Genomic DNA, 27,094 nt, shown 5'->3' on the forward strand with positions numbered 1-27,094 from the left:
GGTGCAACTGTAGCTAAAGAAACTGGTCCAACTGGTCCAAGAGTTGTGAATCTGTGGAATTCTCTGCGTCAGAGGGCAGTGGAGGCCAATTCTCTGAATACATTCAAGAGAGAGCTAGATAGAGCTCTTAAGGATAGCGGAGTCAGGGGGTATGGGGAGAAGGCAGGAACGGGGTACTGATTGAGAATGATCAGCCATGATCACATTGAATGGTGGTGCTGGCTCGAAGGGCCGAATGGCCTACTCCTGCACCTATTGTCTATTGTTTGTTTAGTTTAGAGATACAGCACGGAAACAGGCCCTTCGGCCCACTGAGTCCAAACCGACCAGCGATCCCCGCACATTAACACTATCCTACACACATTGTGGAAAATTTACACTTATACCAAGCCAATTAACCTACATACTTGTACGTCTGGAGTGTGGGAGGAAACCGAAGATCTCGGAGAAAACCCACGCAGGTCACGGGGAGAACGTACAAGCTCCGTACAGACGGCAGCACCCGTAGTCGGGATGGAACCCGGGTCTCTGGCGCTGCAAGCGCTGTAAGGCAGCAACTCTACCGCTGCGCCACCGTGCCGGAACGTGTGCTTGGCAATTTGTGCTTATCATTATTGATTCACTCATGCATAGCTGTCGGGAATTACATTTAGCGGTGTCTGTCTTTTTCTTTGCAGTTAAGATAATGAAGAGATAAAGATGACATTTAATTTAGAGCCAACCATTAGCTCCAGTGTGACCGTGAATTCTAATTCAACAAAGGAATACTGCTACAGTGCTCGGATAAGAAGTACTGTGTTGCAAGGCTTGCCCTTCGGAGGGGTTCCTACAGTGCTTGCACTAGATTTTATGTGCTTTTTGGTAAGTGTGCATGTTTTGGTTGGTATGTTAAACATGTTAAAATTTATGTGATTTTTTTTTTGTTGCCAATTATTTGTAAAAAAATCCATTCCAAAGATACTGCTATTAATCTTGCTCATATTGGTGGACGATACTGGGAATTTCCCATTGAGGTAGCTGTAAGGATATTAGCACTGACAGCACAATTACTTCAGGCAGGGCCCAGTTACTAGTTTTATCTGCTCTCGAGCATTCTCCACCCACCCCTGCAATCAGTCTGAAGAAGGGTGCCCGCCCGAAACGTCACCTATCCTGATTTCCAGGGATGCTGCCCGGCCCACTGAGTTAGCAATTTGTGCCTTTGTAGGTTAATTGGCCTCTGTAAATTGCCCCTAGTAGTGACTGAAAGGCAAAGTGGGACAGCGCGGAACTAGTGTCAACCGGTGATCGATGGTCGGTGTGGTATTCGTTTCCATTCTGTACCACTAAACAAAATACGATGGGGAATTTACAGCGGCCAATTAGCCACCTAACCCACAACTGTACTACTGCCGATCCCCTGTGCGTGAGTAATGATTTAGATAAATATAGTGAGCATAATGGCGCAGCGGTAGAGTTGCTGCCTTACAGCGAATGCAGCGCCGGAGACCCGGGTTCCATCCCGACTACGGGCGCCGTCTGTACGGAGTTGGTACATTCTCCCCGTGACCTGCTTGGGTTTTCTCCGAGATCTTTGGTTTCCTCCCACACTCCAAAGACATGCAGGCATGTAGGTTAATCAGTCTGAAGAAGGGTCTTGACCCGAAACGTCACCCATTATTTCTCTCCCGAGATGCTGCCCGACCTGCTGAGTTACTCCAGCATTTTGTGAATAAATACAGGCATGTAGGTTAATTGGCTTGGTAAATGTAAAAATTGTCCCTAGTGGGTGTAGTGTTAGTGTGCGGGGATCGCTGGTCGGCGCGGACCCGGTGGGCCGAAAGGGCCTGTTTCCGCGCTGTATCTCTAAACTAAACTAAACACAATGGGAAGTTTGCAGTGGCCAATAGGCCACCTAACCCACAACTGTACTACTGCGCCGCTCCCCTGTGCGTGAGTAATGATTTGGACAAATATAGAGCATGATAAAGAAGTTTACAAATCACACAGAGTTTACAGGGTGGGTGACATTCAAGAGAAAATCTTTAGACTGAAGGAAATCAAGTCAGCAGGGCTGTAATGTCAATTTGTCAATCTCCGACTGTCGTGCAATGGCGGTCGCTGCAAGGCAATGCGTAATACCTGGATGGACTAGCTGCTGGGGTGAAACAAAACCACCTTGGAGGGTACAGCCTTTAAGCTTGCTAGTTAGGTGGATAAAGTGGATAAAGTTGTTAATAGGCGCTTGTAATGTTTGACGCCAAAATGCTGGAGTAATTCAGCGGGACAGGGCAGCATGTCTAGAGAGATGGAATGGGTGACGTTTCGGGTCAACTCCCTTCTCCCTTATTCACCATATCACAAAATGTGGGAGCAGTTAGGTCATGTTGACACAAAGTACATAAGCGCAGGCTCGGCAATCGTTTCACTCAACACCTCCGCTCAGTCTGTCTTAACCAACCTGATCTCCCAGTGGCTCAGCACTTCAACTCCCCCCCCCCCCCCCCTCCCATTCCCAATCTGACCTTTCTGTCCTGGGCCTCCTCCATTGTCAGAGTGAGGCCCAGCGCAAATTGGAGGAACAGCACCTCATATTTCGCTTGGGCAGTTTACGCCCCAGCGGTTTTAACATTGACTTCTCCTACTTCAGGTAGTCCCTGCTTTCCCTCTCCATCCCCTCCCCCTTCCCAAATCTCCCACTAGTCTTTCTGTCCCGGAATGGCGGGACTGTCGTATGTTGAAAGACTGGAGCGAGTAGGCTTGTGTACACTGGAATTTAGAAGGATGAGAGGGGATCTTATCGAAACATATAAGATTACTAAGGGGTTGGACACGTTCGAGGCAGGAAACATGTTCCCAATGTTGGGGGAGTCCAGAACCTGGGGCCATAGTTTAAGAATAAGGGGTAGGCCATTTAGAACGGAGATGTGGAAAAACTTTTTCAGTCAGAGAGTTGTAAATCTGTGGAATTCACTGCCTCAGAAAGCAGTGGAGGCCAATTCTCTGAATGCATTCAAGAGAGAGCTAGATAGAGCTCTTAAGGATAGCGGAGTCAGGGGGTATGGGGAGAAGGCAGGAACGGGGTACTGATTGAGAATGATCAGCCATGATCACATTGAATGGTGGTGCTGGCTCGAAAGGCCGAATGGCCTCCTCCTGCACCTATTGTCTATTGTCTCCGACTACATCCGATCTTTGTCCCACCCCCTCCCCTGACATCAGTCTGAAGTAGGGTCTCGACCCAAAATGTCAGCCATTGCTTCTCTCCCGAGATGCTGCCTGTCCCGCTGAGTTACCCCAGCATTGTGTGTCTACAGTAGTAATCAGCCTGAAAGCTGCAATGGGCCACTTAGCCCACGGCCGCCTCCATTGCCACGCGCATCTGGGGGAACAGCACTTTGTCTTCCACTTGCGTGGCTTACAACCTAAAACCGTGTGAACGTTGAATTCTCCAATTTCAAATGATACCCCACTACCTCATCCCCGTCTCACTTTTATCCACCCCCCCCCCCATATCTCCTTCCCCTGTCCACTTCCCACCCACGTCTCTCCCTCCCTCCAGCTTTATACTTCATTCCATATGACACTCTTGTGTGTCCTTTCCCCTCTAGCTGTCACTAGCCACTCACCAAAAAGCTGCCCCCTCTCCCCTCACTGTTATCCACCTGCCGCCTGCCACAAACCCACCTCTCTTTTCCAGCTTCCTTCCCCCCCCCCCCCCCTCCCAACTCCATCATCGCTGAAGAAAGATCCCAGCCCAAAAGGTTGCCTGTCCATTCCCTCCACAGATGCTGCCTGACCTGCAGAGTTCCTCCAGCAGTTTTGCGTTTCTGCTCAGGGTTCGAGCGAGTCCTGTTCCTTGTGTCTCCAGCACCTGTTTGAATTTGGTATGTTGTCTCCATATCCGAGTAGCAGGCTGCCACGGACATGTGTCCTGAGACCCCTTGGCCCCTCTGCAAACCCCAGCGATCGCACCGTAAAGGTCAGACTACCCAGAGCAACATGGCTAGTTTCAGGGTGGTGTTGGTGGAAACCTGCCAAGGTACTTGAGTGATTCCTTCCTTTCCTTGCATTTTCACTGCAAATTGTGATGTGCTGGAACTTTTCCATTTCTTCTTTTGCATTCTCTTCCCCCCCCCCCCCCCCCCCAAAAAAATACTGGAGAAATTTTGCCTGCAATAATATTAAGGACTACCTGCAGTTTGGAGGAAAGAAGAAAAATAAAACCCCGACTCAAATATAGCATTTAACACTTCCATTACTGATTCTAATCTCATGCTTCTTTGAGCAGCTGTTCAGGATGTTAGCAAAGCGAAAATAGAATACGTCTCTCCTACAAGTGAATTAACCTTATGGTTTAATTCATTGATACCCAAAGCTATCAGGCTTCATAAATCCCAAATTTACAGTTTAAGTAGTATTTATGTTTGATTTTTTCTTTGTCTTTACATTGTTTTTATAGCTGTAAGGCCTTGATGACTCACATTTGCACAAATGCAGTGTAGATTTTGCCTTGTTCAATCACATTTTCAGGGTAAATTGCTGGTTGGAGTTTGGGCAGATAAATGGTAAATAGATTACGAGCCTGAAGAAGGGTCTTGACTCAAAACATGGCCTGCTCATGCCGTGCTGCCTGACCTGCTGAGTTCCTCCAGTACTTTGTGTCTCAATCAAATTCCAGCATCTGCAGACTTTTGTCTCAAAAATAAAATGGTGGCTGGGTACATGAACATCGAGAAGTACGGGTCACGTTTCAGTTCACGATCCTTCAGACTGATGTCTGAAGAAGGGTCTCGACCCGATACGCCACTTATCTCCAGCAATGCTGCCTGACCTGCTGAGTAACTCCAGCACTTTGTGTCCTTTTGTGTAAACTAGTATTGCGGTTCCTTGTTTATGCACAGAGCAGTACATCACAGGAAGAGGCCATGAAGGCCCACAATGTCCGTGCCACACACACACTGCCAGGTTAAGCTAATCTCCTCTGCCTGCATGTGATCCATATCACTCTGCATATCCATGTGCCTATCTAAAAGCTCTTAAACGTGGGGATCTGAAAAGCAGGAAAAAAGGTACACAGCACTGGAACAGGCCCATCGAAACGTATCGAAACGTATAAGATTATTAAGGGGTTGGACACGTTAGAGGCAGGAAACATGTTCCCAATGTTGGGGGAGTCCAGAACAAGGGGCCACAGTTTAAGAATAAGGGGTAGGCCATTTAGAACTGAGATGAGGAAAAACTTTTTCAGTCAGAGAGTTGTGAATCTGTGGAATTCTCTGCCTCAGAAGGCAGTGGAGGCCAATTCTCTGAATGCATTCAAGAGAGAGCTAGATAGAGCTCTTAAGGATGATGGAGTCAGGGGGTATGGGGAGAAGGCAGGAACGAGGTACTGATTGAGAATGATCAGCCATAATCACATTGAATGGCGATGCTGGCTCGAAGGGCCGAATGGCCTCCTCCTGCACCTATTGTCTATTAAAGCAACAACCGAACTGGGGCAAGATTATTCTAATCAAAATAAAATCTCTCCCTCTGTAGGCTTGAAGTGCTAAATGGCCTCCTGTTTTGTCGTGTTCCAAATCAGGTTGCCTACAAAATAGAAAACTCCAATTATTCATCTTTGAGCCCACACTTTAACCCAGAAGGTGCAGAAACGGTTTACCAGAAGGCTGCCGGGATTAAAGGGTATTAGCTGTAAGGAGAGGTAACGAGAGACATAGATGGTGAGACAGTCAGAACCTTTCCATTCCCCGGGGTGGAAATGTCAAAGACTAGAGAGCACAGCTTTAAGGTGAAATGGGCAACGTTTAAAGGAGATATGTGGGGCTCGGTTTTTTTGATGCAGAGAACGGTGGGGGCCTGGAACACAGTGCCAGGGGTGATGGTGGAGGCAGGTGTGATGGTGGCGTTTAGGAGACTCTTAGGCAGGGATATGGATCACGTGCAGGCTGGAGAAATGAGTTCAACTTGGCATCATGCTCAGCATAGACATTATGGGCTGATGGGCCTGTTCCAGTGCTGTACTAATTCAAGCCTGTTTGGAATAGACTGAATAGGTTGCATATTACAACCTAAGAACAATTATAATAAATAATGCAAGGAGTTATATTGACCCGTTGGAAAGTAAAGTTAAGATGAGGACTAAGTGTTTGATTTTTGCCAAAATTCAACTCAATTTCTTTCCTTGTATTCCTCTGAATCACTGCTAATATCTCCATGTCTCTTGTGGTAATCTATATTGACTCTTCCAGTACTTGCAATTTTAAACCGAAATTGCTGATGCTGGAAATACTCAGTAGTCGGGCAGCATCTGTGAGTGGACAAACAGTTAATGTTTCAGGTCAAAGAGCCTTAGAATAGGGGAAGAGACGAAATAAGACAATGCAGGAGTAAGGCATGTGGAATTGTGACCATTTGGTCCATCTTGCCTGTGCCAGTTCTTTGAAAGGGGCTTTCTTGCATCCCACCCCACCCCACAAATATTTGAAAAGGACAGTGCTGGAGTACCTCAGTGGGCCAGGCAGCATCTCTGGAAGGGGGGGGGGGGGGGGAGAGAAAGCTGGAAGAGAGGAGGGAGGATTGCAAGTGAAGGATTTCTTTTTGACAGGCAAGTGGTTGGGCAAAAGTCAGAAATGAAAATGCAGATGGTTAAACGAAAGGATGGAAGAATTGCAAATTGTGAAGCTAGAGGAGGAAATATAGGCAGAATGAGGGGGGTGGGGAGGAGGAATGGGTACGGGTCCAGGCGGAGGCAAGGCAGAGGGTTGGAAGAAGGGGGAGGGGGTTTGCTAATTATCTAAAAAACAGCTTTTTTTCCCGTGAGCAGTAGCTCTACTCAATAACCAAAAGTCTGCAGCCTCCTTTTGCTCTGGTATTTTATTTTATTCACATGTTTAAACTATAATGTTTTAGTTTTAATATTTTATGCTTTATTCTTAATTGTTTACCGTATGTTCGTGTTGTTACTTGCGAGCGGAGCACCAAGGCACATTCCTTGTATGTGTACATACTTGGCCAATAAACTTATTCAATTCAATTCAATCTAACATTGGAGAATTCTGTGTTCATACTGTTGGGATGCAGGCTAGCCTAGTGGAATACGAGGTTGCTGTTCCTCCACTTTGCCTTTGGCCTCGCTCTGGCAATGGAGGAGGAAGACAAAATCAACTGGTTAAGGTAGTGTAGGGGGAACATTGTCAAAATACTGTTGGATTTGTGCAATATAGTGCAGGAGGACACGCCCAGCAGGTCATGCCAGCCATGCAGGAGAAAGGACGGTGAGGGGGATGGGGGAGTGTGGAACGAACAGTATCACAGGTGGACAACCAATGCATTGAATTCTACTTCAGGTAAGATGTGTAAGAAAGAACTGCAGATGCTGGTTTAAACCGAAGGTAGACACAAAATGCTGGGGTAACTCAGCGGGACAGGCAGCATCTCTGGAGAGAAGGAATGGGTGATGTTTTGGGTCGACACCCTTCTTCAGACTGAAGAAGGATCTGGGCCCGAAACATCACCCATCCCTTCTCTCCAGAGATGCTGCCTGTCCCGCTGAGTTAATCCAACATTTTGTGTCTACCTTCGGTTTAAACAAGCGTCTGCAGTTCCTTCCTACACGTTTTACCTGAAGTAGAATTCAATATTAAGAACAGAAAGCTGCACGGTGGCTTGGAATGAAGAGATGCTATTCCCAAAGCTTGTGTTGGGCCTAGTAATAATACCTGAAGCCACAGACCGATAGGTCAAAGTGGGTTAAAGCATTACAGTGGTAGCCATTAGGAGGTTCAGGCTTCTCATTGTGGATTTAGTTTTGTTTAGCGATGCAACGTGGGAACGGGCCCTTCGGCCCACCGAGTCCGCTCCAACTAGCGATCTCCCGTACACTTACAGTATCCTACAAACACGAGGAAGATTGTAAATGTTTTACCAAGCCAATTAGTCTACAAAATTGTACGTCTTTTGGAGTGTGGAAGCAAACTGGAGATCCTGGAGAAAACCCAACACGGTCACGGGAGAGTCTGGACTCCCCCAACATTGAGAACATGTTTCCTGCCTCTAACGTGTCCAACCCCTTAATAATCTTATCCCTCTAAACTCCAGCGAGAACATGCCCATTGCCGTCAAATGCTCTCATCATGCGTCAAAAGTTCTGCCAGGATGTGTAGGATGTGTGCAATCGATCTGGGAAGGGTCCCGTCCCCATGAAGGGAAACGTTGCCTATCCATCCCCTCCACTGATGCTGCCTGACCCATTGAGATCCTCTGGCACTTCATGTTTTGATGCATATGGTGCATATCTCAGTTACAGGCATTAATTGAATTTTTAGTGGAAATCCTAAAGTGAGGGCCCAAAGTGAAAGCCATGTGTAAAATTTCAAATCACTGTTGGTAATCGAATTGTAAATCCGTCATCCACTGCGAGATCACAATAGTCTCTGTAATATCTACTATAGTCAACTACAGTATCTACTACGCATTAACCAAACTGATCTCCCGGTGGCTGAGCACTTCAACTCCCCCTCCCATTCCCAGTCTGACCTTTCTGTCATGGGCCTCCTCCAGTGCCATAGTGAGGCCATCCGGAAATTGGAGGATCAGCACCTCATATTTCGCCTGGGCAGTTTGCAGCCCAGTGGTATGAACGTCGACTTCTCCAACTTTAGATAGTTCCTCTGTCCCTCCCTTCCCCTCCTCCTTCCCAGATCTCCCTCTATCTTCCTGTCTCCACCTATATCCTTCCTTTGTCCCGCCCCCCTGACATCAGTCTGAAGAAGGGTCTCGACCCGAAACGTCACCCATTCCTTCTCTCCCGAGATGCTGCCTGACCTGCTAAGTTACCCCAGCATTTTGTGAATAGACAGTCAAAGTGCTCATGACTCTAATAGTGGTAGTGTGGCGTTACATCTGCTAGTTTAAAACGAGCACAATCATTGAATGTAGAATGGGCAATATGTTATTTGTTGGGCATTGGCTAAGTCCTCACCTTATTTTTATTTTTATTTTCAGGCACTCTTGTTTGTGTTCTCCATTTTGCGGAAGGTAGCCTGGGATTATGGGCGTCTTGCACTGGTGTCCGATGCTGAGAGGTAACAACACCCAGTAGTGTTAAGTTTCCTGTTACTGTTGGCGTGCGTTGAAGGGACAAACTACTTCCTAACCTTTTGCGTTTTGTTTTAGATGTTTTGCAATATTGGACACGGTTCTCTGTTCCTTCGGTCATCCAGAGAAAGACGGATCTGCGGATTGTGTGCATGTTTGTGTGAGAGAGGTGTTGGATGTTTCCGATGCCATTTCAAGATAAACCGACTAAGGGTTTGTGCGGAAAATAACTCGGCGGGTCCGGCAGCACCCGGAGAGGGAGTAGGTGATGTTTCGGGTTGGAATCCTTCTTCAGACAGAAAGATAGAGGTGGCCGGGGGCGGGGGGGGGTGCGAACTGGAGGCGAGAAAAGGCCAGAACAATTCAGGGCCGGCAACAGATGACGTCAGGAAGGGTGGAGCCCATAATGGCCCATTGTTGGCTGGGGAAGAGGTGCTAACAAGAGGGACGCAGGGATGTGAACAGTAGAACTATAAGAAAATAACTGCAGATGCTGGTACAAATCGAAGGTATTTATTCACTAAATGTTGGAGTAACTCAGCAGGTCAGGCAGCATCTCAGGAGAGAAGGAATGGGTGACGTTTCGGGTGGAGACCCAAGGGTCTCAACAAGCGCGTTCCCAAAAGCGCATTCCCAAAAGCGCATTCCCAAAAGCGCTTTTGGAACCGCGCTTTTTGGAGACGCGCTTTTGGTAACGTGCTTTTGTGAACGCGCTTTTGGTAACGGGCTTTTGGGAACGTGCTTTTGGTAACGAGCTTTTGGGAACGTGCTTTTGGGACCCTTGGGTCTCGACCCGAAACGTCACCCATTCCTTCTCTCCTGAGATGCTGCCTGACCTGCTGAGTTACTCCAGCATTTTGTCTAAAGTCGTGATAAGTTTGAATTAGCTTATAATAGTGAAGGGGTCATCTACTAAATTATTTTAAAATTATAATAGATTTGGGTTGGTTGCACAGAAGCCGTTGCTGCAAGTGGGATGGCTGCAACAAGACGGCACAAAATCACACCCAGCGGTAAGAATATTGACCTCTAATTCCAAGTAACTCCTGCATTCCCTCCCACCCCTCCCTCCCTCCACCCACTCCCACCCCAAGTCATCCGACTAGTTCTACTGTTCACAAAATGCTGGAGTAACTCAGCAGGTCAGGCAGCATCTCAGGAGAGAAGGAATGGGTGACGTTTCGGGTCGAGACCCTACTTCAGTCTGAAGAAGCACCATCTCAGGATTCCTTCTCTCCTGAGATGCTGCCTGACCTGAGTTACTCCAGCATTTTGTGAATAAATACCTTCGATTTGTACCAGCATCTGCAGTTACACTACTTTAGACAAACTGTTCTTCAATCCCTGGTTCGTTGGTGAATCTAGGATGGTCTTTAAGATGATTCTATCGTTCCTGATGTCCCCCAAAAGTGACTGCTGATGGGATCTGGTCATTGCTCTGCACAAAGTCCCTTTTTTTTTCCATTGCCACTTGAGATACAAGCCAATTTTCCACCATAAATCTGGAATAATTCCACTTGGAAGGCTCACCCCTCATCTGTCTGGCCTACCACCATTCTGGGTGAGATCAAATAATATGATTTATTCTCCAATGAATCTGTACTAACATTTTTGAAGTTGTAAGGGGGAAAAAAAAAAAAGCTAGGCTTGAGCATTGAGCAGTACAACACAGGCTGGCTTCCCCCCGACCATCTGAATGGCTGATTCCTTTGCTGCATGACTTCATATCTCGGTACCGGTGTGGCGGTGCTGGCTCGAATGCCGCAATGGCCTACTCCTGCACCTGGTTTCTAAGTCTCTATTCTGTGTCGGTCCTTGCTACTGCTAGTTTTCTGAAGAATGGGCTGGAGTAGCACCGCGGGTCAGGCAGCATCTCTGGAGGGCGTGGACAGACAACGTTTCAGGTCAGGACCCAGTCTTCATTCTGAAGAAGGGTCCCAGTTCGAAAGGTCGCCCACCCATTCCTTTGTCTCCTGCTGCCCAACCCGCCGAGTTCCTCCAGCATCTGAAGTTCCTTCTGGCCTTCTTCGATGAATGTGCTGGACACAATTTTCAAAACCTCATTGGATCACCACGATGGGAAGTTGGGCGTGATGTGCTCTAGTTGCTGATGTTCATAAAAGGAGCATCATGTTGGTCTCTCACATTGGATTGGGGCTTGTGCAGAGTTGTGTTCATGGAAATTATATCTTGTGCTGGTTGTTTGTGTGGAAGCAGACGTTATTTTTGGAGGCCTCTGACAATAATCTCCGATTTGCCCGAACTGTTTATGCTGGTAGGCCATTTTCATGGGCTTTATTGGAGTCTGCAAGTGGCAGTTTAGAGGCCACACGCACCTCTGCTGTTTATATTTTAAGTTCTCCTTCTGGCATTTCAGGTAAAGTTAGATTTTTTAATTCAATCTGTGTTTTTAAGGCCTCTCTTTTACATTTTTTAGAAAGAGACGTGGGAAACACCAAGCGGAAGAGCGGGAATAGTATGTTTGAGGTTTACTTTTTCCATTTTAGTTCTCTCCCATGGTCTGTGATAGTATTAACCACTTTTTCATTCACGTGCTCTCTGGGTTGAATTGGTACTAATGGTTCTTCAGTAAGGGTGCTGCAAGTGTGTCATAAAACTCTGGCAAGTGCACTGTATGGATTCTATATTCTACAATATAGCTGCGTCTCCATCAGTACTTGCTGTCCAGTGCCCATGTGAGAAGCTGCAGTGGCCTTGCCCCCTGATGTCCAAACCTAAATATGACTTGTATTGGAATACATGCAATGGGAGGTTAGCAAGTACTGCTTCCTTCCTTCCCAGAACTCCATCAGTCGCCTAGGTGGTGCTTCAACGTAACAAATCTCAAAAGTACTTTGCGCAAAAGAAGGAATCCGCCACAGAATTGATTTTGGTGGGGGGTGGGGGGAGGAGTCGAGCTTGTTTTCCGATTCATTGAACAATCCTGGCTCCGTGTGGTTCACAGGCAAGCTTCTCACAAGGCGCACGCGTTGCATGGCTGCCTCCTGGTATTAAAACATGTTTAGGTGATCTCGGCCGGTGATGTTCACTTGGGCTTCCTGCAGCTCAACAGCGAGAGTGGATTTAGATTTAGATTTTTTAGATTTAGAGATCCCCGCACATTAACACTATCCTACACCCACTAGGGACAATTTTTACATTTGCCCAGTCAATTAACCCACAGACCTGCACATCTTTGGAGTGTGGGAGGAAACCGAAGATCTCGGAGAAAACCCACGCAGGTCACGGGGAGAACGTACAAACTCCGTACAGACGGCTCCCGTAGTCGGGATGGAACCTGAGTCTCCGGCGCTGCATTCACTGTAAGGCAGCAACTCTACCGCTGCGCCACCGTGCCGCCCAGTTGCTGTACATAAGTACATCTGTGTGATTTGTTATGTTCAGCCACCTCGGCGAAGAACTTTGAATCATTCTCTCCTGGGTGCAATATTCCAGCAGTAAAATGAGGTGGTGTCACCCTCAATATAGGTTACCTCAGTGCTGGGGACCCGGGTGTAAAGGTATTTGCCTCAACCAACATCTCTGGCAGCTTCCACCGACCGGCCTCTGTGGCAATATTGGTTGAAGGATGACCCATCTGCTGTATGAGAGCTGACACCTTTAATAAGTTGTCGGAAAGAGAGGACCTCTGGTGCAGCAGTGCTTTGCAGCAGTACTGAAAATTATGGGTTTGAAGACTTAAACTCATAATCCTATTGCTTTAAAAAAGTAGCATTGAGGCAAAAGGTATCAATCAAGTATTAATTGGGCAGAAACACCAATTGAAATTGAATCGTTCTGCTCGGGCAGTGGAAATATGATGATGTTTGGAGCTCTTTGGATAGTGCAGCAAATTCTTCCGGTATCACCAGTTCTTGGGCTGCAGCAGGTTGGCTTGTTTGGAAGTACCATCTGAACATCACCCTCTCTTTTCATTTTTCCCCTCTTGAATGATGATTATTGGCAAAAGTCCGTGACTCTTGGGATCTTAACCACTATCTAACCTCTGTCTCTTCCCCGGCAAGTTGCATATGGTGGCGGCAGGTGAACTACTGCAGTTGGTGATTGGTAAAGTGTGGAATTCCTTGTGGAAGTGACATTACCTCAAGTGTCAGCAGGTCTGGTTTCTTTAGCCTCAGTACCCCAGCAAAAGGGGAGGGCAGTACTGATGTGCTCACCGCACTTCACTTTCACGAAACAATGAGCTCTTCAGCACCTCACGACTAAAACATTTCGCTGCCAAAACACGACATAATTAGTTGCACCCTTATTATTTGTGTCAAAATCACCTCAACAAAGGTTGCGCCAGTCGCTGTTTGCAAGCAGGCAGCAGTTGAATTGCACTCTTTGACGTTTAGCAACGCCGCTGAAGCAAAAGATAGTGCTGGAAGATCTCAGCGGGTCAGGCCGTATCTGTGGGTGGAATGGACGGACAATATTTTCGGTTGGGAACCCTTCAGACTGATGAAGTGGAGTGGGGGGGGGGGGGGGGAGAAAGTTGGAAAAGAGAAGGGGGGAGGGGTGAAGCAAAGCCTGGCAAGTGAGAGGGTTTGCTTGGTGGAGTAAGTGACGAAGGCTAAATGTGGAAAAGAAGAAAAGACTGTTGGATGAGGAGTGGAGGAGTGAAATGTAAAACCAGCAGAAGGGATAGGGGTGGGAGGGGAAGGGGGGGCTAAACAGGACATGGGGACTCGGAAATGGGAGATGAGCCGACAGAGGAGCGGAAAAGAGCAGGGTGATTAAAGTGGACACAAAATGCTGGAGTAACTCAGCAGGTCAGGCAGCACCTCGGGAGAGAAGGAATGGGTGATTAAGGTGGTGGGAGATCGTGTTTACAAATTGCTCAAACTGGGGTGGGAGAGGGGCAAGGAGAAGAGGTGAGGGGTTGGTGAGTTATTACTTAAAATTGGAGAGATGAATGTCCATAACCATTGGGTTGAAAGCTACCCAAGCAGGAGACGAAGGCCTGTACCTTCAGGTTGTGTATGCGGCCTCGCTCCGGGAAGGGAGGAGGCCCAGGACAGGAAGGTCAGTGTGGGAATGGGAGAGGAATTAAAGTGGTTTGCAACCGGGAGATCTAGTATCCCTGGTGGACAGAGCACGTGTTTGGTGAAACAGTTGCTTGGTCTCTTGGAGGCCTGGATGGGGCTTGGATAGAGTGGATGTGGAGAGGGTGTTTCCACTAGTGGGAGAGTCTAGCACTAGATGTCACAGTCTCAGAATGAAAGGGCACTCTTTTAGGAAGGAATTCTGAGGGTGGTGAATCTGTGGAATTCTTTGCCACAGTGGGCTGTGGAGGCAAAATCAGTGGATATTTTTAAGGCAGAGATAGATAGAATATTGATTAGTACGGGTGTCAGGGGTTATGGGGAGGAGGCAGGAGAATGGGGTTAGGAGGGACCGTTAGATCAGCCACGATTGAATGGCGGAGCAGACTTGATGAGCCGAATGGCCTAATTCCACTATCACATGACCTTATGAGGGATCGCCGAATGCACATGAACCATTGAAGCAAACACTAGTTCAGGCACAAAAGTCTCTTGGAGCCCTGCTGCACTGTGTTAATGCCACTGATGCTAGTTTACTGAGTATTAGTGGAGTGATTGTGTGCTGATGACGGCCTCTACTCTTGTTTCCCTCCTCAGTGTGGCTTCGGCTTTGCATTCGGAGAACCATGACCGATATGAGCGTCTGACCTCCGTGTCAAGCTCGGTTGACTATGATCAGAGGGATAACGTGAGTCATTTTGCCTTTGCTTTCTGGATCAGATTTACAAGAAACGCATTCTATCTTTTACTGTAAAGGTGATTTTTACTCCAGCCGATTTAACACCAAGTGAGAAAGATCTTGTAAAGATTTTTGCTAAGTACACTAAAGAGAAGAGTAACATTGGCATGCGTCCAAGGTTCCTTGAAGATGTTAGCGCAGTTAAGATGGTAAAGGAGGCTGAGAGAAACGCAACCAAAGTTATCCAAGGTATTGATAGCCAACGCCTGTTTCCAACTGTACAAAGTCTAAAACTAGAGGGCATAGGTTTATCAGTATTGGTTTAATATTGTCACATGTACGGAGACACCATGGAAAAACTGTTTCGCATGCTTACCAGGCAAATCCATATCGTACATGAGTGCAAACTTACCATGCACAAGTACATAGATATTTGTAAAAAGAGAAATATAGTGCAGAATGTTGTGTTGCACCCACAGAGAAAGTGGAGATGAGCAAAATCAGTGCAACGAGGTGGATTGGGGTCCACATCCTTAGCCTTTCTGAGGCAGTGAAGTGTAGATGGAGTCGGTGTGGGTGGGGAGAGGCTGAGCTGTGTGATGGACTGGACTGCGTCCACAACTCTGCAATTTCTCGCGGTCTTGGGCCGATCTGTTGCCGAAACAAAGTTGGGATGTGTCCCGGTAGGATGCCTCTGTGGAGGGTGGTAAGAGTCACTGGAGACGTGCCAAAGTTCCTTAGTTTTCTCAAAAAGGAGAGGCGTTATTCAGCCTTCTTCGATGTGGTTGGACCACGAAAAATTGTTGGTGATGCTTACACCTTGGAATTTGGACCACGGAAGTTGGCCACACAGTCATGAGTGGTCGGATCTCCGACAACGATGAGAAGGCCTACCGGGAGGAGGTGGCTGATCTGGCACTCTGGTGTCAGGACAATAGCCTCCTCTTGAATGTCACAAAAACTAAGGAGCTGATTGTGGACTTTAGAAGGGCTCAACATCCAAGGACGTACACGCCACTGGAGATAAATGGGTCTACTGTGGATAGGGTGAGCAGTTGTAAATACCTGGGAGTCCACATCACAGAGGATCTGACATGGACAACACACATTGCCGCACTGGTGGGTAAGGCAAAGCAGCGCCTTTACCACCTTAGACAGCTGAGGAAATTCAGAGTGTCTCTGAGGATCCTTCATTGCTTCTACTCTGGGGCTGTAGAGAGCATCCTGTCCGGCAACATCACAGTCTGGTTTGGGAACAGCTCGGCCCAGGACAGGAAGGCCCTGCAGAGAGTAGTGCGTTCGGCTGAACGCACCATGGGAACTACACTCGCCCCCCTGCAGGACCTATACATCAGGAGGTGTAGATCGAGAGCAAGCAAGATTATGGGGGACCCCTACCACCCCAGCAACGGACTGTTCCAGCTGCTACGGTCAGGCAAACGCCTCCGCTGTCGCGCTGTGAAAACGGAGAGGATGAGACGGAGTTTCTTCCCACAGGCCATCAGGACTGTTAACTTTTATAACTCCAGGGGACTAAATTTTGTCTTCTCTGTATTCACTTTATTTATATGCCGTAACTGTAATTCTTTATTGTGCACAATCCGCAGGCATTGCCACTTTCATTTCACTGCACATCGTGTATGTGTATGTGACAAATAAACTTGACTTGACTTGACTTGGGGAGTACAGTAAGAGACTGTATCCTTGCTGGATACCGTTGTTGAGAATAATCGTGGACAGGGTCTTGTCACATATCATTACTGATTGCAGTTTAAAGTGCAAGGGAGTAGGTTTAGACGAGATCTGAAGGGTAGAGTTTTCAGGGTAGTTGGCATCTAGAATGAGTTGCCTGAGGAGGTTGTGGAGGTAGAGACAACAAAAATGGATGCATCTGGCCAGGTATTGGAATGAGCAGGACATAGAGGGATATGGAATTAATGGAGGCAAGTGGAATTGGTATAGATATGCTTAATGGTTGACTCGGTGGCCAAAAGACCTATCTGTGCTGTGCAGTGTGCTATGAATCTCTGATATACAAATATACCAGGTAGTGCAAAGAGAAACATACCAAAGTGCAGAATATAGTGTTCTGGCATGGCAATTACAGAGGGGAAAAGCCCAATGTTCGCAATATCATATCATATCATATCATATCATATGTATACAGCCGGAAACAGGCCTTTTCAGCCCTCCAAGTCCGTGCCGCCCAGTGATCCCCGCACATTAACACTATCCTACACCCACTAGGGACAATTTTTACATTTACCCAGCCAATTAACCTACATACCTGTACGTCTTTGGAGTGTGGGAGGAAACCGAAGATCTCGGAGAAAACCCACGCAGGTCACGGGGAGAACGTACAAACTCCTTACAGTGCAGCACCCGTAGTCAGGATCGAACCTGAGTCTCCGGCGCTGCATTTGCTGTAAAGCAGCAACTCTACCGCTGCGCTACCGTGCCGGGGTAGGTTGGAAGATTGGGACTACACCCTTAGCATGTGAGACGACTCTTGAGTAGTCCGATAATGGCGGGGGTGAAGCTGTTTCTGAATCTGATCGAACCTGATGAGAGAGAACATTTGAACGGTCGGGGCGCAGAAGGCCATGGACCCAGTGCAAGTGAATGAGACTAATATTGATGCTTGATGGTAGGGGCATGGGCATTTGCGGCTGAATGGCCTATTTCTATGGTGCTTGGGTCTGGCACTACCGCATTGACCCGGCGCCGTGGCACAGTGGTAGAGTTGCAGCCTCATAGCACCAGAGACCCGGGTTCCATCCCGACTACGGGCACTTGCCTGCACGGAGTTCGTACGTTCTCCCCGTGACCTGCGTGGGTTTTCTCCGGGATCTCCAGTTTCCTCCCACACTCCAAGTACGTAACAGGTTTGTAGGTTAATTGGCTTGGTATAATTGTAAGTTTGTTTTTTTAGATTTAGATTTAGCGTGGAAACAGGCCCACCAGGTCCGCGCCGCCCAGCGATTCCCACACATTAACACTATCCTACACACACTAGGGACAATTTTTTACTTTTGCCCAGCCAATTAACCTACATACCTGTACGTCTTTGGAGTGTGGGAGGAAACCGAAGATCTCGGAGAAAACCCACGCAGGTCACGGGGAGAACGTGCAAACTCCGTACAGACGGCGCCCGTAGTCAGGATCGAACCTGAGTCTCCGGCGCTGCATTCGCTGAAAGGCAGCAACTCTACCGCTGCGCCACCGTGCTGCGGGGTGTCCCTAGTGAGTGTAGGATAGTGTTAATGTGCGGGGATCGCTGGGCGGCGCGGGCTCGGTGAATCTAGGAGTTTCTGCGCTGTATCTCTAAGATAAACATTAACATCCCCCCTCGTTTCAGAAGATGACCTTGACCTTGATGTGACACTAAGGTCCAAGTACTGTCGACTGTTCTTTTTGCAACACGTTAATTCTAAAACATCTTTATCAGTGTCCTTTCCAAAGCATAATAGAGGTGTATTGCTGGGTCATTGAACTCCATTATTTAACCCAAGGGCAAGATACCGACTTGATGAAGTAAAGCCCATATTCTTTTTATAGATTTACAAGAGTTGCCAAATGTACCATCTGCAATCATGTTTTGTTTTACAAGAGTACAAAGATTAATCCGGTATTAAGTAGGTACATTGTTGATCAGTACTTCAAGGAGAGAACATGAAAGGAGACGGAATATTTGTCAATGTTACTGTTAATTTGCTTTGTTCACTAATGTATACTGGAAGTGACTGAGGCTTTCAATCATGAGGGTAATTAAAGAAGAAGCTACATTTTTTGAAAGTCATATGGCGTGGAAATAGGCCCTTTGGTCCCACTTGCCCACGTCGACTCACATGCCCCATCTACACTAGTCCCGCCTGCCTGCCTTTGGCCCATGTCCCTCCAAACCTATCCTATCCATGTACCTGTTGAAATGCTGCTTAAACATTGCGATACGTTGAATGTTGAAAGATCAAAGAATTGAGGGCAGATGGGGAATTGACACGAAAGAGAAGACCTGGGACTGATCAGCAATTAATTACACGGAACGGCTTTGTTCTGATGTCGAAACAAGGAACCGCAGATGCTGGTTAATACACAAAAGGACACAAACTGCTGGAGTAACTCAGCAGGTCAGGCAGCATCCCTGGAGAACATGGATCGGTGACGTTTCGGGTCGGAACCCTCCCCTTCAAATTTAAATAATTTTGGCAATGCTTATTAATGTGAGGGAAAACTTGTTTTAATCTGAGACAGCCTGGAGTTAAGGTCTGAAGAAGGGTCCCGACCCGAAACATCACCTTCCCATGTTCTTTAGGGATGTTGCTGGACACACTCATTGACTCCAGCATTTTGTCTTTCTTAGAGTCATAGAGTGATACAATGTGGAAACAGGCCCTTCGGCCCTACTTGCCCACACCAGCCAACGTGTCCCAGCTACACTAGTCCCACCTGTCCAAGTTTGGCCCATATCCCTCTAAACCTGTCCTACCCATGTACCTGTCCAAGTGCTTCTTTAATGTTAGGATAGTCCCAGCTTCAACTACCTCCTCTGGCAGCTTGTTCCATGCACCCACCACCCTTTGTGTGAAAAAGTTGTCCCTCAGATCCTATTAAATCTTTTCCCCTTCACCTTAAACCTATGTCCTCTGGTCCTCGATTCACCTGCTGTGAGCAAGAGACTCTGTGCATCTACCCGATCTATTCCGCTCATGATTTCCTTGTAAACCAACATCTGCAGTGCCTTCTTTCCTCAGCCTGTTGCTGCCTTCTGCCAAGATGATGGAAACTCAGCTTTAAGTGCTTTCAAAAGAGAGCTGGATAAACGTTTGCGAAATAATTTACAGGGTTGGGAGGAAAGAGTAGGGGAATGGGTCTGACAGGATTGTGCTCCTTAGAGTAGGGACTGGCCAGGCGGTGGCTTCCAGTCATAGACCAGTACAGTGCAGGAAGAGGCCCTTCGGCCCACAATGTCTGTGACGAACATCATGCTGCCATGTTAAAGTAAGCTCAACTACCTACACGTGATCCTTATCGAGTTGGCCCCTTTTGCTTGCATTTGGCCCATATCCCTTTACAGCACAGGACCAGGCTGTACTCAGTGCCCATGCTGAACACTGATCCCTGCCTGCATGCGATCCTTTGCACTCCATTCCCTGCATATCCATGTTCCTATCTAAAAGCATCTTAACTGCCACTATCGCATCTATCTCCACCACCGCCCCTCAGTTCCAGGCTCCCGCCACTCTGTGTGTACAAAAACCTGCCCCATATGTCACCTTTGAACTTTGTCCCTCCCATAAGATCATCAGAAAAATCAATCTGGTTCACCCACGTACTTCAGCACAGAACAGTACAGCACAGAACAGGCCCTTTGGCCCACAGTGTCTGTGCTGAACATGATGCCATGTTAAAGTAAGCTCAACTACCTGCACATGATCCTTGTCCCTCCTTTCCCTGCGTGTCCGCGTGCTGCTGAAAACCTCGTAAACAACACTATCTCATCTGCCTCGACTACCACACCTGACCACATTCCAGGCAAGCACCACTTTCCATTCTATGAAAAAAGACTTGTTCCTTTAAACTTTACCCTCTCACCTAAGGGTGGCACGGTGGCGCAGCGGTAAAGTTGCTGCCTTACAGCGAATGCAGCGCCGGAGATTCAGGTTCGATCCTGACTACAGGCGCCGTCTGTACGGAGTTTGTACGTTATCCCCGTGACCTGCGTAGGTTTTCTCCAAGATCTTCGGTTTCCTCCCACACTCCAAAGACGTGCAGGTATGTAGGTTAATTGGCTGGGCAAATGTAAAAAATTGTCCCTAGTGTGTGTAGGATAGTGTTAATGTGCGGGGATCGCTGGGCGGCGCGGACCCGGTGGGCCGAAGGGCCTGTTTCCACGCTGTATCTCTAAATCTAAAAATCTAAAAGCTATGCCTTATAGGAAGGATGTCGACAAAATGGAGAGGGTACAGAGGAGATTTACTAGAATGTTGCCTGGGTTTCAGCACTTAGGCTACAGAGAGAGGTTGAATAGGTTGGGTCTTTATTCTTTGGAGCGTAGAAGGTTGAGGGGGGACTTGATAGAGGTTTTTAAAATTTTGAGAGGGACGGACAGAGTTGACGTGGGTAGGCTTTTCCCTTTGAGAGTGGGGAAGATTCCAACAAGGGGACATAGCTTCAGAATTGAGGGACAAAGGTTTAGGGGTAACATGAGGGGGAACTTCTTTACTCAGAGGGTTGTGGCTGTATGGAATGGGCTTCCGGTGGAAGTGGTGGAGGCTGGCTCGATTTTATTATTTAAGAGTAAATTGGATAGGTATATGGATAGGAGGGGATTGGAGGGTTATGGTCTGAGTGCAGGTAGATGAGACTAGGTCAGGGAGAATGGTCGGCGTGGACTGGTAGGGCCGGACAGGCCTGTTTCCATGCTGTAGTTGTTATATGTTATATGTTATGCCCTCTATTCCTTGACATTTCCACCCTGGGGGAAAGGTTCTGACTGTCTACCCTATCTGTGCCTCTCATAATACATATACTTCGATCGGGCCTCCCTGCAACCTCCAACATGCCAGCGAAAAAACTATCTTGGACTGTTTGTTCTAAATATGCCGCATACTATTTACAAAGCTGCCAGTCTGATGGTGATCTTTTAGCATGACTGCTTCCGCTACATGCTGTTTGCAAGGCCTGTGTTTAACATGTGGCCTCGCCAAGTGAATTAAAGCCCAGTGTAGAACCACAATGTCATTACAGACTCTGTACAAACCCAGACATCAAATGGTTGGTACCATTTCAGTAGCTGTTGAGTGGTGCCAGTCGTGATGTTGGATTTGTGGTATCTTAACATCCAACACTTTGATCTGAACAGTTAGGCAGTGTCTGCAGTGGACCACGTAGTTGTGCATCCTAATGTCTTCTGTTACCGAGTTTAAGTGCGTGATGCTCCATAGATTTTGTATATGGGGGTGGGGGGGGACTGCTGGAGGAACTCTGCAGGCCAGGCACCATCTGTGAGGACAGCCATCACTCATTGCAATATTAACACCTATAGAATAGTACAGCACCTGGCAGTACAGCATAGGACAGGGCCTTCAGCCCACAGTGCCAATAGACAATAGACAATAGGTGCAGGAGGAGGCCCTTTGAGCCAGCACCGCCATTCAATGTGATCATGGCTGATCATTCTCAATCAGTACCCCGTTCCTGCCTTCTCCCCATACCCCCTGACTCCGCTATCCTTAAGAGCTCTATCCAGCTCTCTCTTGAATGCATTCAGAGAATTGGCCTCCACTGCCTTCTGAGGCAAAGAATTCCACAGATTCACAACTCTCTGACTGAAAACGTTTTTCCTCATCTCCGTTCTAAATGGCCTATCCCTGATTCTTAAACTGTGGCCCCTTGTTCTGGACTCCCCCCGCATTGGGAACATGTTTCCTGCCTCTAACGTGTCCAACCCCTTAATAATCTTATACGTTTCGATAAGATCTCCCCTCATCCTTCTAAATTCCAGTGTATACAAGCCTAGTCGCTCCAGTCTTTCAACATATGACAGTCCCGCCTTTCCGGGAATTTACCTAGTAAACCTACGCTGCACGCCCTCAATAGCAAGAATATCCTTCCTCAAATTTGGAGACCAAAACTGCACACAGTACTCCAGGTGCGGTCTCACTAGGGCCCTGTACAACTGCACACAGTACTCCAGGTGCGGTCTCACTAGGGCCCTGTACAACTGCACACAGTACTCCAGGTGCGGTCTCACTAGGGCCCTGTACAACTGCCCGTGCTGAACATGATGCCAAGTTAAAGCCATCTCCTCTACCTGCACGTGAACCATATTCCTCCATTCGCTGCGCGTCCATGTGCCTATCCAAAAGCTTCTTAAATGCCGCTATCTAATCTGCCTCCACCACCCTCCCTTGCAACTAGTTCCAGGCACCCACCACACTGTGTTATATTTTTAAAAACTTGCCCCGCACGTCTCCTTTAAACTTTGACCCTTGCACCTTACAGCTATGCCCTCTAGCCTTTGACGTTTCCACCCTGGGCAAAATGGTTCTGACTGTCTACTCCATCTACGCCCCTCATAATTGTATATACTTCTACGAGACCTCCCCTCAGCCTTTGAAACTCCAGATAGTGGATGAAGAGGTATCATCAGTCCATAAGCTACTGCCAGTGCTCCAGTGTATTTGGCTTACTTTAATTTTTTTCTCAGTTTATATATGAAATAGCAAGTGTAAGAAAATAACTGCAGATGCTGGTACAAATCGAAGGTATTTATTTCACAAAATGCTGGAGTAACTCAGCAGGTCAGGCAGCATCTCAGGAGAGAAGGAATGGGTGACGTTTCGGGTCAAGACCCTTCTTCAGACCCTTATGAAATAGCAAGGTTATACTAACCAACCTGTGTGCCATGGCAATCATTCTTGTCTCACAGAGTCAGTCAATGGTCAACAAAGTTTAGACGTTCAAACATTTGAAATGGCCTGCATATGTACACCGATTAGCCAAATCATTATGACCACTGACAGGTGAAGTGAATAACATTGATTATCTTGTTACAATGGCACCTGTCAAGGGGTGGGATATATTAGGCAGCAAGTGAACAGTCAGTTCTTGAAGTTGATGCGTTGGATGCAGGAGAAATGGGCAGGAGTAAAGACCTGAGCGACTTTGACAAGGGCCAAATTGTTGTGGCCAGACAACTGGGTCAGAGCATCTGTGAAACGGCAAGGCTTGTGGGGTGCTCCCGGTCAGCAGTGGTGAGTACCTACCGACAGTGGTCCGAGGAGGGACAGACCACAAACCGGCGACAGGCAGGGTGTTGGGCGCCCAAGGCTCATCGATGCGCGAGGGCAACGAAGGCTATCCCGTCTGGTCCGAACCGACAGAAGGTCTACTGTGGCACAAGTCACAGAAAATTTTAATGGTGGTCACAGAGGAATTTGTCACAATACACAGTGCATCGCACCCTGCTGTGTATGGGGCTGCACACAGAGGACCAACAGCATATTAGGCAGGTGGTCATAATGTTTTGGATCATCGGTACATAGCTTAAAGTATCAGGATAGAGCAGGTCTTTTTACAGCCCTTCACAATCTCAGGAGGCCCCATGCAAGGCAGTCGCCGCCTTCGTCTAGGAAACACACTGGCTAGTTTGTGTTCTCTAGGAATGCCAGCCTGCATTATGAACTCAAGTCTCCAGCATGAGGCATAAATGCACTAATTTCTATCCAATGTACGAGTGCAATATTGAGGGCGTGCAGCGTAGGCTCACGAGGTTAATTCCCGGAATGGCGGGACTGTCATATGTTGAAAGACTGGAGTGACTAGGCTTGTATACACTGGAATTTAGAAGGATGAGAGGGGATCTTATCAAAACGTATAAGATTATTAAGGGATTGGACACGTTAGAGGCAGGAAACATGTTCTCGATGTTGGGGGATGTCCAGAACAAGGGGCCACAGTTTAAGAATAAGGGGTCGGCTATTTAGAACTGAGATGAGGAAAAACATTTTCACTCAGAGTTGTGAATCTGTGGAATTCTCTGCCTCAGAAGGCAGTGGAGGCCACTTCTCTGGATGCTTTCAAGAGAGAGCTGGATAGAGCTCTTAAGGGTAGCGGAGTCAAGGGGTATGGGGAGAAGGCAGGAACGGGGTACTGATTGTGAATGATCAGCCATGATCACATTGAATGGCGGTGCTGGCTCGAAGGGCCGAATGGCCTCCTCCTGCACCTATTGTCTATTGAATCGTAGGGCCAGGCCGATCCATTTCTGTTTTAAATTAGGTGCCTTGAATTGCTTTACATTGGCAAGACCAAGGGTAGACTCAGTGATGGTTTCACTGAACGCTTCCGTCCGATAAGTGGCACGGTGGCGCAGCAGTAGAGTTGCTGCCTCACAGCGCCTGAGACCCGGGTTCCATCCTGACTGTGGGTGCTGCCTGTACGGAGTTTGTGCGTTCTCCCCCGTGACCTGCGTGGGTTTTTCTCCGGGAGCTCCGGTTTCCACCCACACTCCAAAGACGTGCAGGTTTGTAGGTTAATTGGCTTGGTAGAATTGTAAATTGTCCCTGGTGTGTGCAGGATGGTGTAAGTGTGCGGGGATCGCTGTTCGGCGCGGACCCGGTGGGCCGAAGGGCCTGTTTCCGCGCTGTATCTCTGAACTAAACTAATCTTGCAGGATCTCCCGGTTGTTAACCACTTTAATTCCCATTCCCATTCCCACACTGGCCTTTGTCAGGGATGGGCTGAGGACACACACGTTCTGTAATTTTGTGAACACGGCTGCCTTTGTTCTCCAATATTGGTGGTGACTGAGAAGCATGTGATCCATTGGCAAAGAGAGAGAGAGGAACTAAACGGAGCACTTGTGCCCCTGGTTCATTCATGATTGCGGTTGTATGATACAACTAATGCTTTAATTGCTTGATGAGAAACATTGAGTATTTTACATTGCACTCTCCTACTCACGCATTGTACCAGCAGAATGATGGGGTTGTGTGTCCTCACTAACATCCCACAGAACTGTTTTGTGTAAACATTATTTTAGTTTACTTTAGAGATACTGCGCGGAAACAGGCCCTTCGGCCCACCGGGTCCGCGCCGACCAGCGATCCCCGCACATTAACACTATCCTACGCACACTAAGGACAACTTTTACATTTGCCAAGCCAATAAACCTACAAACCCGCACGTCTTTGGAGTGTGGGAGGAAACCGAAGATCTCGGAGAAAACCCACGCAGGTCACAGGGAGAACGTACAAACTCCGTACAGACAGCACCTGTAGTCAGGATCGAACCTGGGTCTCAGGCGCTGTAAAGCAGCAACCGTGCCGCGCAAACAGGTGTAACTTACTTAACAGGTGTAGTGATTACTTAACAGGTGTAGTGGCTTTCCATGTTGACTGTCAAAATTGACACTGGAGTCACAAGGAACTGCAGATGCGTGAAAGACACAAAGTGCTGGAGTAACCTGTGGGTCAGGCAGCCTCTCGAGATAATGGATAGGGGTCATTTTGGGACAGGACCCTTCTTCAGACTGATTGTTACGGGGGGGGGAGCTGGAAGAGTAGGCGCGGGCCAGACAAAGGCCGGCAAGTGATACAAGTGAGGAGGGAGGGGAGGGGGTTAATTGGCAGATGGGTGGCCAAAGGCCGGAGATGAAAAGGCAAATGATGTGAGATACGGAGATGAGGACAGAGTAGGTACTAGTTGTGAAGCTAGAGGAAGGAATATAGGTGGAAGGGGTAGGGGAGAAATGGGTGTGAATCCAGGTGGTGCCCAGGGAAGGGAGCAGAGAAAAATGGACACGAGGCAGGACACTGACAGCCTAGGTCACATTTAAAATTTAAATGGCAATTAGCAATGTGGCAGATACACCGATCAGCCAAAACATTATGACCACCTGCCTAATATGCTGTCGGTCCTCCATGTGCCGCCAAAACAGTGTCGACCTGCCGAGGCATGGACGCTACAAGACCCCTGAAGGTGTCCTGTGGTATCTGGCACCAAAACATTAGCAGCAGATCCTTCAAGTCCTGTAAGTTGTGAGGTGGAGCCGCCGTGGATCGGACTTGTCGATCCAGCACATCCCACAGATGCTCAATCGGATTGAGATCTGGAGAACTTGGAGGCCCGGGGCAACACCGTGAACACTTCATCATGTTCCTCAAACCATTCCCCAACAATGTGCGCAGTGTGGCAGGGCGCATTATCCTGCTGAAAGAGGCCACTGCCATCAGGGAATACCATTGCCATGAAGGGGTGTACCTGGTCTGCAACGATGTTTAGGTAGGTGACACGTGTCAAATTGACGTCCACATGAATGGCCGGACCCAGGGTTTCCCAGAAGAACATTGCCCAGAGCATCACACTCCCTCCACCGGCTTGTCGTCTTCCCACAGTCAGTTCGGACCAGAGGGGATAGCCTTCGTTGCCCTCGCGCATCGATGAGCCTTGGGTGCCCAACACCCTGTCACCGGTTTGTGGTTTGTCCCTCCTCGGACCACTGACGGTCGGTACTCACCACTGCTGACCGGGAGCACCCCACAAGCCTTGCCGTTTCACAGATGCTCTGACCCAGTCGTCTGGCCATAACAATTTGGCCCTTGTCAAAGTCACTCGGGACTTAATCCTGCCCATTTCTCCAACACATCAACTTCAAGAACTGACTGTTCACTTGCTGCCTAATATATCCCACCCCTTGACAGGTGCCATTGTAACAAGATAGCCAATGTTATTTACGGCACCTGTCAGTGGTCATAATGTTTTGGCCGATCGATGTATATTG

The 27,094-nt window shown here is 47.9% G+C and overlaps 2 protein-coding genes across 8 annotated transcripts in view; one reads left to right on the top strand and one right to left on the bottom strand.

The window, feature by feature from the left end:
- mrpl14 (mitochondrial ribosomal protein L14) overlaps positions 1-21,904 on the bottom strand; it is an 84,520-nt gene extending 62,616 nt beyond the window's left edge. Inside the window, exon 1 of the mRNA XM_078398842.1 lies at positions 21,901-21,904. The gene's annotated coding sequence lies outside the window, so the exon portion shown is untranslated. The remainder of the gene's footprint in view (positions 1-21,900) is intronic.
- Positions 1-27,094, top strand: part of LOC144593369 (mechanosensitive cation channel TMEM63B-like) — a 179,389-nt gene that overhangs the window by 80,895 nt on the left and 71,400 nt on the right. For 6 of the 7 annotated variants that reach the window (XM_078398833.1, XM_078398831.1, XM_078398830.1 and 3 more), the window contains 4 exons: positions 678-861; positions 8,989-9,068; positions 11,519-11,557; positions 14,727-14,817. In XM_078398833.1, coding sequence (XP_078254959.1) covers positions 700-861; positions 8,989-9,068; positions 11,519-11,557; positions 14,727-14,817 — 372 coding nt within the window. In that variant the 5' untranslated portion in view covers positions 678-699. The remainder of the gene's footprint in view (positions 1-677; positions 862-8,988; positions 9,069-11,518; positions 11,558-14,726; positions 14,818-27,094) is intronic. The other variant, XM_078398834.1, reaches the window with a different exon arrangement.

The sequence above is a fragment of the Rhinoraja longicauda genome, chromosome 5 (assembly GCF_053455715.1).
Source record: "Rhinoraja longicauda isolate Sanriku21f chromosome 5, sRhiLon1.1, whole genome shotgun sequence".
NCBI classification, from domain to species: Eukaryota; Metazoa; Chordata; class Chondrichthyes; order Rajiformes; family Arhynchobatidae; genus Rhinoraja; species Rhinoraja longicauda.